Source organism: Ambystoma mexicanum, chromosome 13 (assembly GCF_040938575.1).
Source record: "Ambystoma mexicanum isolate Mex_15411 chromosome 13, UKY_AmexF1_1, whole genome shotgun sequence".
In the NCBI taxonomy this organism is placed as follows: Eukaryota; Metazoa; Chordata; class Amphibia; order Caudata; family Ambystomatidae; genus Ambystoma; species Ambystoma mexicanum.
The window spans coordinates 125,688,642-125,704,838 of NC_090938.1; the positions used below are offsets into that span (position 1 = coordinate 125,688,642).

The window sequence follows — 16,197 nt, forward strand, 5'->3', positions numbered from 1 at the left end:
CCAGGAATCCGAGTACCACCTTTCCCATAACGGAAAAAACAGCAGGAGACATCTGCCCACCGGCTTGCCCAAACCGTCAGGACTTCTGTACCAGACCCGGGCGCAAAGAGCGTGGAGGACAACGCCCCCCCCCCTGTTCTCCGAAGAGAGTGGGTGGAGGAGCCAGGGAAAGACCGCCCGGTCCCTGCACCCACACCAGCAGAAAATGTCTTGCTCGGTCGAGGTAGACTTGCGCTGTAACGTGCGCTGTGTTTGTCAGCACGAAACACTTTATCCTCAAGCAAATTACAAAAAGTTTGGACCCATCAAAAGGAAGCTTAAGGGCAGGTGCCTTCTTGAGAACCTTCTGTTTTCCAGTCCCTGCAGATACACATGCCTCCGGGCCGACACCATCACCCATGGCCGAGCCACCCACCCAATCAAACGCCAGATCGGACAAATGTTCAACCTGCCGCTGCATCTCCTTCAGCAGAGGAGCACAGTCAGAAACCCCATCCATAGCCTTTTTCAACAGCATGAACCTTCTTTAAGCTGGAATTAATCCTACGGTCAACCAGGTCCCGGACAGCTACCTCCTCGGCTGACATAGAGGAACGACCCTCCAGACTGGTGAGGAAATCATCAACCTCAACTGAATCCGAGAGCTAAGTCTCACCACCTTTCAATGGGTAGAGTTTGGCCATAAAGCGGGGCATTGCAATCTTCTCTGGGTTATGCCATTCCCGAAGGATCTTAGCCCGAATATCAGAAACCAAAGGCAACCCCGCCCTTGGGGTATGCTTATACTGGCGAATAGTGGGGTCAGCCCCCACCACTGGTACCAAGGGCTCCGAAAAACCTGTGTAGTCCCAAACTTGAGCAAACACTTCCTCTACCTCTTCAGTGTCCAGATCTTTCCCTTCTACATCAGCTGATGAGGAACAGGAAGCAGCAAAGGAGGATTCAGCGCCAGAAGATGAGGATGAAGAAAAAGACCAATGCCGGCGCTTATACCCATGTGCATGGCTGCGACTCCCTCCAGTATGATGCCTTAGCAATTTCTTTGAATCTTTCCTGGATAAGGAAAAATGCTTTGAGTTCTTCTTTTTTCTTCTGCCGAGTGCTTTCCCATGGTGTGCCTGAACAACAAACAGAACCCCAACTTGCTTAGCAGATTTAAAACTGTAGGCCAGGAAAAAAAACACCAATAGAGGAGAACAAACAATTTTTCCCCTTGGGGACGGGCCATTCGGTATTAGAGTTTCCCTTCCATCACAAGAAAAACTCCTCCTCCACTCCGCTGGCGGAGCCAACCTGCCCCCGGAAGGTACATCAAACAGCCGGTATGCTGCGCTGCAACGGAACGCTGAGCCGGTCTCACTGGTAGGAGAAGAGGCGTGTCAGTACTCCCCACATAACCCACACCTCCTTACTGTACCCCCTGGCCCTGCAGGACCCGGGCCACGATGCCTCCACCCAGGCCTTGGGCCAGGCAAAAAAACGGACGAGGCTTACGTTCAACGGGGACACAAGCCCCGCAGGGGGTCTGGGAGCACGCCGCACCTGGAGGGAACCGAGGCCCCGCCACATAGCCCCATCAGGGGCCCAGCAACCGTAGCTCCCCAGAGCCCCGCGCCAGTAATTATCCAACCTGCCGGAGGCAGGAAAAATTTTACTGGATGACGTGGATTAAGGGGAGGGGTTATAGGGAATAAAAGAAATAGAAGAAGGTCCTGTGTCAGAGGCAGGGGCCTCATGAGGTAAGTACTGGGACGAGAAAGAGTGGACGTGGAGGTAATGGCCGCTGTAGCTGTTCCACCAATAGGTTTCTCTGGGGCTCACTAGCCATGGCCACTGCACATGTTGCACCACTAGATTTCCAACAGGGATGCCATTTCACCAAAATGGCAGAGGTAGCAGAAGTGACATCACACGACTCTTGACCTCTGATGACATCACACTGTGATGTAATTTGACCCCACCACTCAGTGAAATCACGGAAAGTGATGGCACATGAGCTTTCACCCCTTGACAAAACATAGCATTGTTTCTCAGTACACTAAATAAAGAACAAGTTACTTACCCATGGTATAACGTTCTTTTGAATGGATGTTCCTCCCCGTATTCCTCATCTTATGATATCTCCATATCCAGGTTTAACTGCTTTGGGAAAAAAACATTCCAGCAGAGGCGCTGCACATCGATGTCTGTCGACTCAACGTCCCTCGAGGGCCTCCGTCTCGATGTCCACGTCATCGATGGTATATAGAGTGTGCAACAACCGTTGGCTTCAGTTCCATGTGTTGGTTTATCCTACGCCCAACAGCTACTCACCCTGAAAGAGCGTAAACTGCAATGACATGGTCATTCTACTGCGGATTAGGCTGGGAGGGGTGATGAGGAATATGCGGGAGGAACATCGAGTCGAAAGAACATTGTATCTTTTCCAGCTAATCCGTAGCATTCCGAGATTTCTAGGATGATCCACCTAGATAAAGTTTGTTTTGAGATTGCCATACCCAACTTATGGCCTGTGTAACCAACAAAAAGTTGATCGTCTTGTCTTAATTTAGACTTTCTGGAAATGTAGACAATAAGTGCATGTCTTGGGTCAAGCACATGTAGCCTCTCCTCTTCCTTTCCAGGGTGAGGTAGGGGAATAGAAGGAAGGTAGAATGACACAGTTTTTGGTAGAAAGGTAGGTTTAACCTTAAGGACCACTCTATCCTTAAAGAAGACTGTGTAAGGAGGCTTGCAGGACAGACTTGAGAAGTTCACTCACTCTACAGGCTGATGTAAGAGCCCCTAAAAGAATGGTCTTAATCCTAAAGGACAGGAGTGGATAGGCTTGAATGGAGCACACATTGGGAATTTCAGAACTAGGTTAACATCCCAAACCGAGACTTGAAAAGGGACCGGAGGAAAAACATTGTGTCAATCCTTTTAAAAACTCTATAACCAGTGGAGCGCTTGAAAATAGATAGTGCTGCTAGATAACCTTTAATTGTACCAACCTGGAGCCCCAGATTGGCCAGATGTAACAAGAATGATAACACTATATAAATACTGCATGTAAAAGGATCCACATTTTTATCCCTGCACCAGCTGCAGAATTTATTCCAACGGTAGCGGTTTAAGGATTTCGTTGCTGGCCTTCTTGCCGAAAGCAAAATCTCCATTAAGTCCTCCAGAAGGTCCCAATGATTATATCACAACCTCTCAGAAACCATGCGTGAAGGTTGAGTCTCTTGACCTCAGGATGCAGAACCTACTCCCGAGAGAAGGTCTTCTGTTTTTGGAAGACATTACTGGAGGGCAGATGGACATGTTCAGAAGGTTCGAGTAGCACGTCCTCCTGGCCCAATTCGGAGCAATTAGGATAATTGATTTCCCAAATTTTCTCAACCTCCTGATTACTTGAGGAATGACGGGGACTGGAGGAAAAGCGTTCAGGAGCGGGAACTCCCAGTCTATTATGACCACATCTCCTAGAGCCCCTCTTTGGGGAAATTCCCTGGAGCAGTGCAGTTTGCACTTCCGTTGGACAGTAGTCACAAACAGATCTACCTGAGGGGTTCCACTCAGGGTGAAGATCTCTTGAAGGACTTCCTGAGCTAGTTCCCACTCGTGGGAGACTGTGCTCTGCCTGCTCAGAGCGCCTGCCGCATATTTTCCTCTCCAGCTATGTGAACTGCTGATAGAGATTCCTTCTTGAAATTCCCAGAACCAGGGCTGCATTGCTTCTCTGTACAGTGGTAGCGACCCTACGCCCCATCTCTTGTTGAGGTTGTACATGGCCACAGTGTTGTCCATCATTATCAGGACATTCTTTCCCCGTACAGAGGGCAGACAGGCCTTCAGCGCTAGTCTGATTGTCCTCAGCTCCAAAAGGTTGATGTGTAGTTTGGACTCTGATGGAGACCAACGACTGCCGATTGTCAGATCGTTGCTGTGGGCTCCCCATCCGTGAGTGAGGCATCCTTCACTACTATTATCTCTGGGCATGGTTGCCAAAAAGGATCTCCTTTCAAAATGTTGCCCTTGCAGGCCCACCACAGAAGGTCCTGTTCGACTCTGCTCGGAACCCAAATGAGGTCTGACATCCTATCTGAGAATTCTAACTATTAAATGATGGTTGTGGCTGTCTGATTGCAGAGCCAAGGGATATGGCTGCTGCTTTGGAGGTCTGCAGCGTCTCCAGGCTCTCGCCAGCCTTGCTGCCAAATAAATGTGTGCCATCAAAGGGCATGTTAAGAAGTCTAGACAGCACATCTGGAGCAAAACCAAACTTTCTTAACAAGGCAAATCTGCGCATTACAGTGCTAGCTGCCATAACCCTGCTGATACGGTCAGCAGAGTCGAGACCAGTCCGGGGGGATTTGCACATTGCCATCTTTCCTGTCCTTTACAATGTTTAAGAAGCCGTCTCGTTCTTTCCCTTCGGGAATATGTTAAGCCGCCATCGTTATGCAATACCATAAGGTGAAAGAGAACTTGGCCAGTGCACATACTCCTCATACTCCCCGCAGAGAAAACCTTTCTAGCCAAAGCGTCATAACACTTGTCATCTCTATCCAGGGGGGTAGTTGGGTATGAATTTTGTTTGGATGTACAAGTGGTAGCCTGAACTACCAAACTTTCAGGAGTTGGATGCTTTGTTTAGTAAGGGTCACTGCTTGACACTCTGTACTTGCCGGTCAGTTTTTTGTCCACTGCTGGAATTAATTCCGGCGTCTCCCAATTGGCATCCACTCTCATTTGTAATACTACATGGAGAGGAATAATAGTGTTCTCTTGAGGTCCCTTATCTAAAATATCAGTGAGGTCGTCCTGCTCAAACAATGGTGCATGCCTTTTCCATCCCAGATATTCTATGGCCCTAGACATCGGCTGTCTGTAAGATCCATCGGCATGGTCAGAGGAATCTGGTGTGCCAAAGTCTTCTCTGGGGAAGTGTCCAACCCACTTGCAGATTGACTCTGCCCGACCCTCGGGCAGAGTCAGGCAATTGACAAGAACTACACACACCTGATGGCACTTTTTTTTCCCCACAGGGATAAAAGGTGGAGCACGAGAGCAGATTTTGAGCAAGGCAAACCGCACGAGGAGGCAGCTATTCCAGGATGGCAGTTCAAGAGGAGGAGAAAGGCGGCGAGTACCGAAAGGACGACAAAGTGGGAAGTGCCCTTGCTCTTTTTCCCCCAGACCTGCAAAGCCTTTCTGGAAGGAATCCTTAGGCCCAGAGCAACAGCTAGCATGTGGTGTAACAGATGTCAACGGTGCACAGAGCCCTCCTACACTGATGACCAAGGCAGAGAGAGGCACTTGCTACTGTGGTACTGTCCTTGACTCCAGAGCCAAGAAATACCAAGCGGTTCATCACACCCGGTGAGTCAGAGGGAGAACCAATAGTAAACTGAACTGTTTGGAGCGAAGGTTGCAAATGGCAACATAATGCAAATCAAAGAACAAAGACCTTGGGCCTCATTACGACCCTGGCGGAACGGGTTAAACGGCGCCGTAAAAGGCTGCGGCGCGTTCAACCCGTTCCGCCACATTACGAGGTCCCCTCGCGGGACACGTTAAGCACGCCTGGGAAAACCAGGCGTGCATACCGGGTCCCGCGAGGGGAAGAGGGAGCAAACAACAGGCCATCTCGTAATGGCCCGTTGTTTACTCCCTCTCCCATTCCCATTCCCATTCAGCCCTATGGGGGCTGAAATGGGAATGGGGATGAACCGTGTCCTCGAGTGAGGAATTACCGGGCCATCCGAACTCGGAATGGTCCGATAAGTCCTCATTCCGAGGACACGTATGCGGTTTTGCCGGCAGCCATGTCGCCAATAGCGGCATGGCTACCAGCATACCTCGTAATGAGGCCCCTTGTGTGTTACACAACTGTTAAAAGCCCATGGAGAGACCAGCTGTAGAGTGGTCTGGCGCCACTTGGGCACTCATTCGAAAGACTCTAGCCGGTCATCTTTTGTTGAAACTACCGATACCAGAAGGCCCTAGGAGAGCCCGACTTAAGAGGTCAAAGTGGTCATACAAGGGTTGAGCGAAAAGCCCTTGTACAGTTGAAAGTCTTTCACACATTGGGGATACGAAGTGAACTGTGTGTGTGGCAAATGTGAAACCAACAGAGGTATGCCTGCGAATTAGGATGGTCAGTAACACCTCGAGAACTTGGAAGTACGTGAAACCTGACTGGGGGCTGAAACCCAGACTTAGGTAGGAAAAGAACCTAAGAGGTCTAACGAGCCAAAGCAAGTTTGAACCAGACGGAGGGATGCCGAAAGAAAGCGAGGGGAAGGCAGCCCTGTAACTTAGCGGTAGGGACAGGCAATAGTTTGCTTTTAGTATAGTCCCTTTTATTTGACAAGACTCCACTAGGACTGCCTTATATTATTTGATGGTCGTAGCTTGCCCCCATCTTAGATTTAGATTAGGCATTTTTCTCACCCATTTATACAGTTTAACAAACATCCTTGAACTGTGATCACTTGTGTCTGTCTTTACTGGTGCCACCATGAGTACCTTACATAAGAGAGCATCCGTGTTGGCTTGCCGCAGATGCAGTCCTGAGATGGAGTAACGGCGCTTTCCCAAGGACTTTGCCCTCCATGGAGAGGCAGCTGGAAGAGGCACCCCAGAGAACTCTGCAAGGCCCTGACAGCGGTCATGAAAGTCCTTAGATGCCAAGGGCTCATCGTCCTGATCGTCACCGCCCCCCACCCCCTTTCACAGACCAAGGGGAATCCGGGTCCTGGGACACAGGTGCCGGCACTCCGCCCCTGCAGTCCGGAGCTGTTGAGGGGGAGGCATGGGTGGTACAGGAGGAGGACGAGGGGTCAGACCGACCGGTAGGGCCTGAACCGGTGGAGTTTCCGGCACCGCAACCGGGAGCACAGGAGGAACGGGAGGAGTACGCAGAGGAGGGAGCCGGGCAGACGCCACCTGCAGGATGACCTTCATAATGTCCTCCAGGAGCCCCTTCATCTGAGGGGAGAGTATGAGGAAGAGGAAGCACTCGAAGAAGCGTTCCTCACAAGCCTCCGAGGCGCTGTGCTTCCACTCCTGTTCAAACCGCAGAGGCGCCTTGTGAGTGTAGCCGTACGGCTGTGATGGGTCGATGTGTCCCTGAGGAGACCAGATGCCTGCACCGTAGGATCCACTGCCGCTTCCAGAGGGAAGGGGGCTGGGATCATCCTGCAAAGCCCATTCGATGGGCGAATGCACTGGCGTGTTCTGAGCTGGATCCAAGATGGCCGCCTGCCTGGCAGGCTCTGCCATGTGCCACTCTGCCATTTTGAAGCATTGCGCCAGGCCCTGGGTGGGAGGGCGCGGAGGCCTCGAGCCACGAGAGGCCTCAGACGAGAGAGGATACAGCTTCGGTCTTGCTCCCGAAGCAGAGGCGTCAACATTAGAGATCACACTGGTAGGCGCTGAGCCCTCAACTGGACGGCTGGTAGTCGTAACGGTCTGACGCACAACCTCTGAGCGAGTTCTGGTAGGCTGGACGCCCTTGGCACCTGTGCCAGTAGCCATGATGGATCTAGACGAGGACAGACTCTTGGAGGTGGCACTTAATGATCCCTTACCCCCTGGGGTAGAAGAAGAGGACGAACTTCATTGCCCTTACGAGGACAGCCTGGTAGGGCCCCTGAGCCCCTCTGCCTGGGAGCCGGTAGCCTGGACGGCCTCAGGTCTGTCCCGGAGTGCCTGGAAGAGAACCTGGGTCACTTGGCTTGGGAGCCGGTAGACTTAAGAGGCCTTGGGCCTGCCAGTACCTGAAACAAAGGAGCCCTGATCCGTGGGAACCACAGGGAAGGAGTCGCTGTGCTGTGTAGCCGTGCTGAACAGAGGGCCTGCCTTGTCTTGACGAGAGGTTTTGGAGACAAAGTCCTTAAGGTGGGGCAGAGGAGAAGTGTTGAAGATCTCCCTCCACCGCAACAAACAATTCAACACCCCGTGACCGAGAGCACTGCAGGCCAAACATGAGTCCAAGCGGTGGTCGGGCCCCAAACACTCAAGACAGAGTGCGTGGGGCTCTGATGCCAGGAACGAACTGTCGCATGAGGCACATCTTGTGAATCCTCCTGCAGCTGACATGCGCCGGGGGAGGCGAGGCACCGAAGGGATGTGAAATAAGGATTGAAAAAACAAATGGGGAGCAAGCGGGAAGCTAAAAAAGTCTCAGCGCTAGCTGCTAGGTCCGACACCGTCCATGCGGAAAAAGGGACTGAGGTGAAGCGCTTGTGCGCTATACTAAATTTAAAGGGGAAGCTCAATTTTTCACTGCCAAAGATCCTGGTACCGCCCCCATGTTGGGGGACGCCCATAAGGATGGAGGAAAGGGGACGGGACATATGAGTATTGCCTTCAAAGGGCTCTGCATTGTATTGAAAGCCGTCCACCTCAAAACCCCATCTTACCTTCACAACAAACTGAAACCCACCACCCATTCAAACACCAGGTGAGCTAGCCAGCATCTTCTACACATTCCACTCTGCAAATTAACATGCACACAAAAACCCAGTTGGCACCCAGAGCATGGAACACCCTACCACTTCACTTGTGCACTGCACCCTCCATCACCACTTTCTGGAAAAAAAGAAAACATTTTTGGTTGTTTCCCCATAACTAATCCAGGCACTCCACCTCCCTTGCTGTAGCCGGTCTATCTTAATATTTCTATCATATCCTGAAACGATTTTTTTAACTTCTGTTTCACCTCCCACGTCTTGCACTTTTGAACCTTGTAAGGCTCTCTGAGATCTCCGGGTACGGCCAGCGTGGGGAACAAAATGCAAATAAAATCATTTCAATGAGGTGGAAATGTGAATCACAATGAAGGGCAGAGCTTCTGCAGAGTGATACAGTTCCATTCTGGCAGAGTAAATGACTGGCGCAGTTGGTGCATGAGGGAGAGGCTTCATGCATCTTGATGCATGACCCATGGCTAAATGCCTCTCATCCCAATACCTGGACAATGGCTAAAATACTTTGAAAAAGGTGTTGCCCTGGTTATGGCAGTGAAACATAGGTGTATAATGAAGATAGATCAGATTTACCTGCAAATACTTACCAATGCAGGATAGGAGGGGTATCCTCGACATTTTGCCCACACCAACTCCAAGGGTTCGAGTTCAATGCCCCCTTCAAAGGGCATCAACATATTTCTACCTACAGGCCAAAAGAGAAGAATAAGAGGAACAAACTAAACATCTCTAAGCACATTTTAAATCCTCCATCCTTCACCCTCATAAGCACCAGGCATAGCCATAGAATCCACCACCAAACCCCAGGGACCATCAAAGAGCCCTCACTACCAGGCACTGTTACAGATCACACACCAAAGTGTAAACACAGCCATCTCTACACATAAATTTCGCTAATCACTGTCTGAAATGCTATCATCTCAGTCATGCAAACTCCAGACAACCTCCAACCAAGACATTGGCCCTCATTCTGAGGTTGGTGCTAGTCATGGCGCTATAGGCGCCATGACAAGCACCAATACCGGTACCGCCACCAACGTGGTGGTATGGGGACTTACCGGTCCATTCCGCCATTTGCGGGACCGGTAAGTCCCCATTTGAAATGCCATTCCCCATTCCCATTTGAGCCCCCATAGGGCTCAATGGGAAGGGGGAAGGCAGCAATAACGGTACCGCAAATTGTGGTACAGTTATTGACCCCGGTACCCCTTTGCGGGTCCCGTCCTTAACGCCTGCTAAAACCAGGCGTTAAGGAAGGACCTGCAAAGGGACCTCGGAATAGGGCGCAAAGGGATTACTGGCACCGGTGTCATTACCAGTGCCCAGTATCCCTTTGCACGCAGCTTGTAATGAGGGCCATTGTCACTGTTGCTGTGTACTGTTATTTCCAGATACTGGGCCTCATCATGAGTTGGGCGTTAGCCCTTAAATGCATCGGTAATGGTATTACTGCTGCATTTAAGGGCTGGCCCTATCACTAGTCTGGCTTATTTAACCCCAGCTCAGAGCTGGGGGTAAATTGGCCGAAAAAATGCCAATTTTTCTGCGCAATTACAGACGGCAGTATTACCGGGCGGTAAATGCACCGAACATTCCCCATTGATGGGGTATGGGGATTAACAGTTAATGCCCAACCTGTGATCTGATGGTAATACCACCAGACTGCTGGGCGCTAACGCTGATATAGTTGGCCGGTATCCCAGCCAGGATACCGTCCAACTCGTGATCAGGCCCACTGTCAGAGATCCTATGGTAAGATGGATTTTCAGAGCCAGCCTGAGGGAGGGTTCTGAGAGGCCACCCGGGTGTAGCCAAACTTAATCAAGGTATTTGATAGAGCAGTAAGGCTTAGACGTTAGTAGATATGGGGGTGCAATGGTACAATGGGACACACGCACAAGAGCACTCAATACATCAAATTAGATATTAAGTATGAAAATGCACTATTTATTAGACCCGAGCATATCCTAGGCAATGAAAATTACAGGTAACTTTTACTACCAAACTACTACTACGGACACATATATAGGCTCAGTTTGCTTGTACTGTGTTAGACAATAGTTGAATAGAATGCTGATCCAAAAGAAAACAACAAGTTGATACCTTAATTAGGCTAACAAAGTCATTTATTTGCATATTTGTGAGCTTTTGTGGAATTCCTCCTCTTCCTTGGGCAGGGATGGAATGAAACCTTTTGAACAACAATCTCATAAGGGCTAACCCCGCTGTGTGGTAACAGACCTTCATACTAAGTGGGAATTCATTTATTACATAAACTAAAAAAAAGGTCCAATATATACGTATCACTATTGTAATCCTCATCAATCTCTAGAGTGAGCCTTGAGCAAATAATGGCCCAACCCTGTTTTGACAGTTACATATAAAAAACTTCATTTGTATTATACAATTAATTCATCAGGCGCAAAATAAATGGTGTCTTGGAATAACTTTCAGTAAATTCCAGCTCTTCCCGGGGATCCCTGCATGTTAAGTTTACTCATAAGATCCCTCCCCAGCAAATTTATTGGGGACTGTTCATAATACAGTAAGGGTGCTTTTACGGTTTTTCCCCCTATGGTGACATCCAAAGCTTCTGTGTAAGGAACTTCAATTACAGCCCCAGAGAACCCCTGCGTCTCTAACTTCCTGTTAGATAACGGGAATCGGCCCTCTCTGACACATTATTTCTCCGCTCCCCAATCAACCATGAATATAAATTGCCTGTCTCCTATCTGCGCCCCCACCAATGGTTCCTCTGCTGCACTGTGGGTGGTAGATAGAACTGGACACGCAAGTGTTCTCTGTGGGCTGTCCTATGCGGGGTGTCTCATGGCCCCCCCTTCATTAAATACGTTACCTGAGACCACTGACATGCCGTTATAGGGTGCTGGTGCGGGGGCCCCGTTAGCTGCTGTCGCGAAAGGGTTGCCTGGTGTATATTGCATGCTGTCGTTGTTAGGCATGTTTTGTGGGTGGTTCTGTGTTCTGTATTGGGGTCCCTGTTGCTGGCTCGTGTTACCCTGGCTTGGGTCTCTCAGTTGCTGCTGTCCCATCGGAAGGCCATATGGGCTTCCCGGATGGGGATGGCCATACTGTTCCACCTCCTGGAACCCGTTGTTTTGTCTACTTCTGCACTCCCTGGAGTAATGTCCCCATCGCCCACAGTTCCAGCAACTCCCCTGGGGGCCCCGGGGACCCTGCCATCCACTTCCTCCCATTCCTCCGTACCCCTGTGGTCCACCTCCTCTTCTGCTCCTGTACCCACCTCGTCCCCCTCGAGGGGTCCACTCTTGCCACTGCAGACCTCCACCCTGCTCCTGCTCGTCCCACTGCCGCTGTCCTGTTCCCGCCCAATTAGTTGCCGTACTTCCTTGTATTGCTATCAGCCCCTCCTCTTCCTCATCTCCCTCCCTACTGTGTGGGAGCGCGGCTACTGCTGCTGCAACCTTCACTAACTTTTACAGTACTAACTTCGCCTCGTCTGCCAATCTTTTCTGCGCCACCTCCTTCTCCCTCTCCTTTATTCTTTTACAATGGTGTACTATTATGCTTTGAATTTCTGGCCATCCCTTTGCTTCAATACCTGCTATCTTGTCAAGCGCCTTCTGTACTTCCTTTGGGAGCCCTCTTTTTATAATGAAGTAAAATAAAGATGTCGATTGATACCAGGGCGTGCCCGTTTCTGCTCTCCACATCTCTTGGACCCGAAAAATGTAATCCATAGCCTCTTCCCCGTCATTCATTGTACACTGCATCACTGACTGCAAGTCCGGTGTGTCTGGGAATGTTTCGCGTAAGGCATCCCACACCCTGGCACGCACCGTGTTAAAGGATGCCCCATCATGGCGGTCGCAGTCTAACGTTACTCCCGGGAAACCGGCTTTAACCCATACCCTCTCGGCCTGGTCACCTACCGCTGATACCAGTAGACTTTTCACATCTCCTATGGCTAGGGGTACCCCGGCAGTATGTTTCTCAAAGGCGTATATCCACTTGCTTGCCCCTCCTGACAACGGGGGCAATAACTTCAATAAATTGGCCTTATCCATCTGTGCCCATGGGATATAGTTAGGCCTCCCTCCTCCCCTGTGTATCAATGGGAGCTGTAGCCTTCCTTTTGTCGTTCCGTCCGGACCCTGTTGATCTGTTGATGTCCCTAGTGATGCCATTTTTCCCACTCTGTTCCTTAGTCGCCCCGTCCACTCATCATCCAGGGTTCTCAGCGAACACGTACCTTCCCCTCCTTCGCTTCCCCCTCCTATCGCCATACTCAACCTGTCATTTTCTTCTACCTCGTCCCTTATGTCACACAGCAACTCCTCTCTAATTCCCCCCCGCCTTTCTTCGCTTGCACTATCTCCCTCTCCGGGTCCTACTTCTATTATTCGCGTTGGTTCTTCCTCAATTCTGAACAAAATTTCGCCTTTTTTCCACCCCTCTTCGGGCTTTCTATTTTCACCTAGCGCTCTGGACGTGCGCCCTGATCTAGGTGCATCTAGTGCTGTCCGTTCACATATGTCTTTTATCCTAGAGAGCTCATCCTTTGCTATCGTCAGTCTTTATTCTAAATCATCTGTGAGCTTCTCTATGTCCACCCTATGTGTACCCGCCTGGCCTCGCTCCCTTGTACTTTCATAAGGTGGGGGTGCAGTGGGCCGGTGGGGTGTGGTAGTTGTCGGGGGAGGTACATACGTTGGGTCACTGTATCCTTCTGCGGGTACAGGTTTCTTTAATATCGGGTATAAACTTATTACCTCCACTGGTGGTGTGACACCTGGCAATTCTTTGATATCTTTCTGTAATACCAGTGGATTGTCTGTAGTAGATGGGAGATCAGGATTTGGTGCTGGCGCTTTAGGCGGTGGCACCTCTTCGAATAACCGCCAAATATCTAATATTTCCCTCCTATTCTGCAGCTGTTTCCCTCGGTACTTCAAGAAAATGCATGTCATCACCATATCTAGAACGCTTTTGTCAAATGACCCTCCCTCTGGCCATATCTGGGGTAGCCCCTCTCCTTTCAGCTCGGTTACCCATTGGTCGTGGTATTTCTTGATCCGCTCCGCGTGCCCTGGAAGGCTTTTACAAATATGTGATAATGGTGTTTCAGGCCCCATCTTTGTGTGCTCCCCTAGTGCTTATGTGTCTCTGTATCTCTACACCTCCAATGGTACTATAGTATAGATATTACTTTTTGTATTCTACTCCACTTCCAGTGTTATGCTCGCTTGGGCTCTCCCTCCCTTAATTGTTCGATACAAAAACTGTCTGTACACAATTTCTACTTTGTTCTCTTCGGGGGACACATACAAGAGCAATCCATCATTTATTTTGACACTATCAACCCGGAAATCAAAGGGTACCCACTCACGTCACTTTCTCAGCGTTGCTTCAAAAAGAATTTTTATCCGGTCACACTTACCATGACCATTTGACAATTACACGTTCATAGCCGTTTTACACATTCGCAATGACAAAGTTATCCCTTAACACATACAAGGTGCACACACCTCTTGGTAACACTCCGTACACCAGTCACGCTGCCCTCCCTTTCCTCCCTAGCCGGCTGTCCCTGTCTATCTTGCTCAGCACATGTGCATATATTTATAGGTTTTAACCTTCTCTCCCCCCCCTAGTAGGACCCTTGTTCTCTTATTTTTCTCCCAAGTTTGTGCTAATTCCGTTGTTATTCTCCCCCTACCCCTAAAGAAAAAGAAAAAGAAGTAGTAGCGATCACTAATATATTCTCAGTGCCCCCTTTTGCTGAACACTTTTATCTTGTATTTCACTTCGTCATATATTCCCAGCACTAGTCAATATAGCACTATGCGGCGCCGCCTTCCACCCCCTTTCGGAGCTAGGTTCCCGTCACTTCTATCTCTTTTTTCACCTCGTAATCCTAATGGCCATATGCAAAGAAAAAGAAAGGAAATTTTACAGTAATCCTTAGTATATCTTCGTACCCCCTTCACGTTCCCTGTCCTACCCTTCTCTCCCCACTCCCTTTACAATCGCTCACACTCAGTACTCACGTGCCCGTCTTGAACCGATAGTCTCCGAAACTCGGTCCGTCCAGGCAGTGTCACCGGTAACTCAACGGTCAGCCCCTGGCTCCGGCGAGCGGCACTCAAAGGGGATTTTTTTCCAATCGGGATCCCGTACCCTTTCTCATTGAGTGCGCACTTCTTAGTGTGCCGGTCGCCGTTGGCGGGCAGCCTCCCGGAGCCGGCTCACCGTGCGTATCCCTTCTCGACCGGAGATTCTCGTGCCAAACGGGGACGGTTATAAGGAGTTTAGGAAGAAAAAAATCACGTCGGGGTCACCACTGAAGGCAAGCGTCCCCAAACAGCACGATCCTCCCCGCAATGAGAGACAATGAAGGACTCTCCCAAAATGGGAATAAGGCCAAGACAGAGTGCGGGTGAGCGTAAATGGGAGTTTATCAATCAGAATTGGGCATGCAAAGAACTCTGCAAACTCCGAGAGCGCTCTGTCTGACAATAGCAAAGACAGGCGTATATATTTACAAAAAACGTCATCAAAACCTACATACTATAGGGGGCACAAATTCATGGGGATTGGGTGGCGACGACTAACTATAGGTGCTGCTGTGATGTGGTTGGCTTTGGCTGGAAGACGTCATTGGGCAGCCTCGTGGGTTGGGCTGGGCCTGGCCGGGTGGCGGAGTTCATCCAGGCGGTGTTGTGGGGCCATCGTGGCCAGTGGCAGAGATGAATGTCTCTTCCTGACTTATTAGCCCTATTCCATGCACACCGCAGTCATTCAAGCAGTTTTAGTGTTATCTTCTTCAGTAAATCTTACAATAGGTTATGCAACAGGTTAATGCAACACAGGAGGAATGCACCTTGTGAGGGGACTGGAGGCAATACGTCAGGGCATGGTTACCAGTGTCCTGTTGACCGGGGCCATAGGTCGAGGGGCTAAGCTTCAGGGCCTGGCACGGGCGGTACATGTCTTTCTGCCTTGTTAGAAGTTGTTATGGATGTTCCGCTGTGTGTTGTCAAAGTGTGGGGTGTCTTTATTGCACAGGGCCGTAAGTCTGAGGTGGTCTGGTGGGTTGTGAGGTTTACTGCTATGCTGTAAATAATGCAGGTGGCGGGTGGTGGCCTTGGGTGCTACAGAGGGGGTTACAAATCTTTGAAGCGGCTCCAGTCTGGTTTGGGGGAGGTAAAGCAGCGCGGCGCGGTCTCTGCTCTCATGCCTTTGGCAGCCTTCACAGGGTGGGAGGGGGAATGGCCTTGCAAGTATTTCACAAAGGTATCTCCCTCGTGTGTTGCTGAATACAAGTAAATACATCGCAAACATTTGGACACTTTCTATAATACTTATTTAGGATCACGTCAAAAACATGCTTTTAACCTTTGCTGGGTGCGTTTCGATTATACCCAGATCGAGCATCATATTTGTACATTACACTCTAGCAGCTACGGTGTTTTAGTTACATGCATATACATTCGCGGTAAATGAGGTAGTGGTTGGATCAGTGGAGTACATAGAAAACGACCCGCCACCGTCCGTGACGGTGGTTGCATATGAGGGGCTCAGACATTCACACATGATACGTGCACTCTTGCGCATTCTTTAATGAGTTCATAGTATAGTTGCATCCGCTTTCTCGTGTACTCTAGCAGCATTAGCTTTAGTTATGGCGCGAGCCCATGGGGTGCAAGTATCTCAGTAATATGTGTAACAAATA

General features: G+C 49.9%; 1 protein-coding gene across 4 annotated transcripts in view; it reads right to left on the reverse strand.

The window, feature by feature from the left end:
* BRPF3 (bromodomain and PHD finger containing 3) overlaps positions 1–16,197 on the reverse strand; it is a 795,874-nt gene that overhangs the window by 113,078 nt on the left and 666,599 nt on the right. For all 4 annotated transcript variants that reach the window (XM_069633430.1, XM_069633427.1, XM_069633428.1 and 1 more), the window contains one exon: positions 9,068–9,165. In XM_069633430.1, coding sequence (XP_069489531.1) covers positions 9,068–9,165 — 98 coding nt within the window. The remainder of the gene's footprint in view (positions 1–9,067; positions 9,166–16,197) is intronic.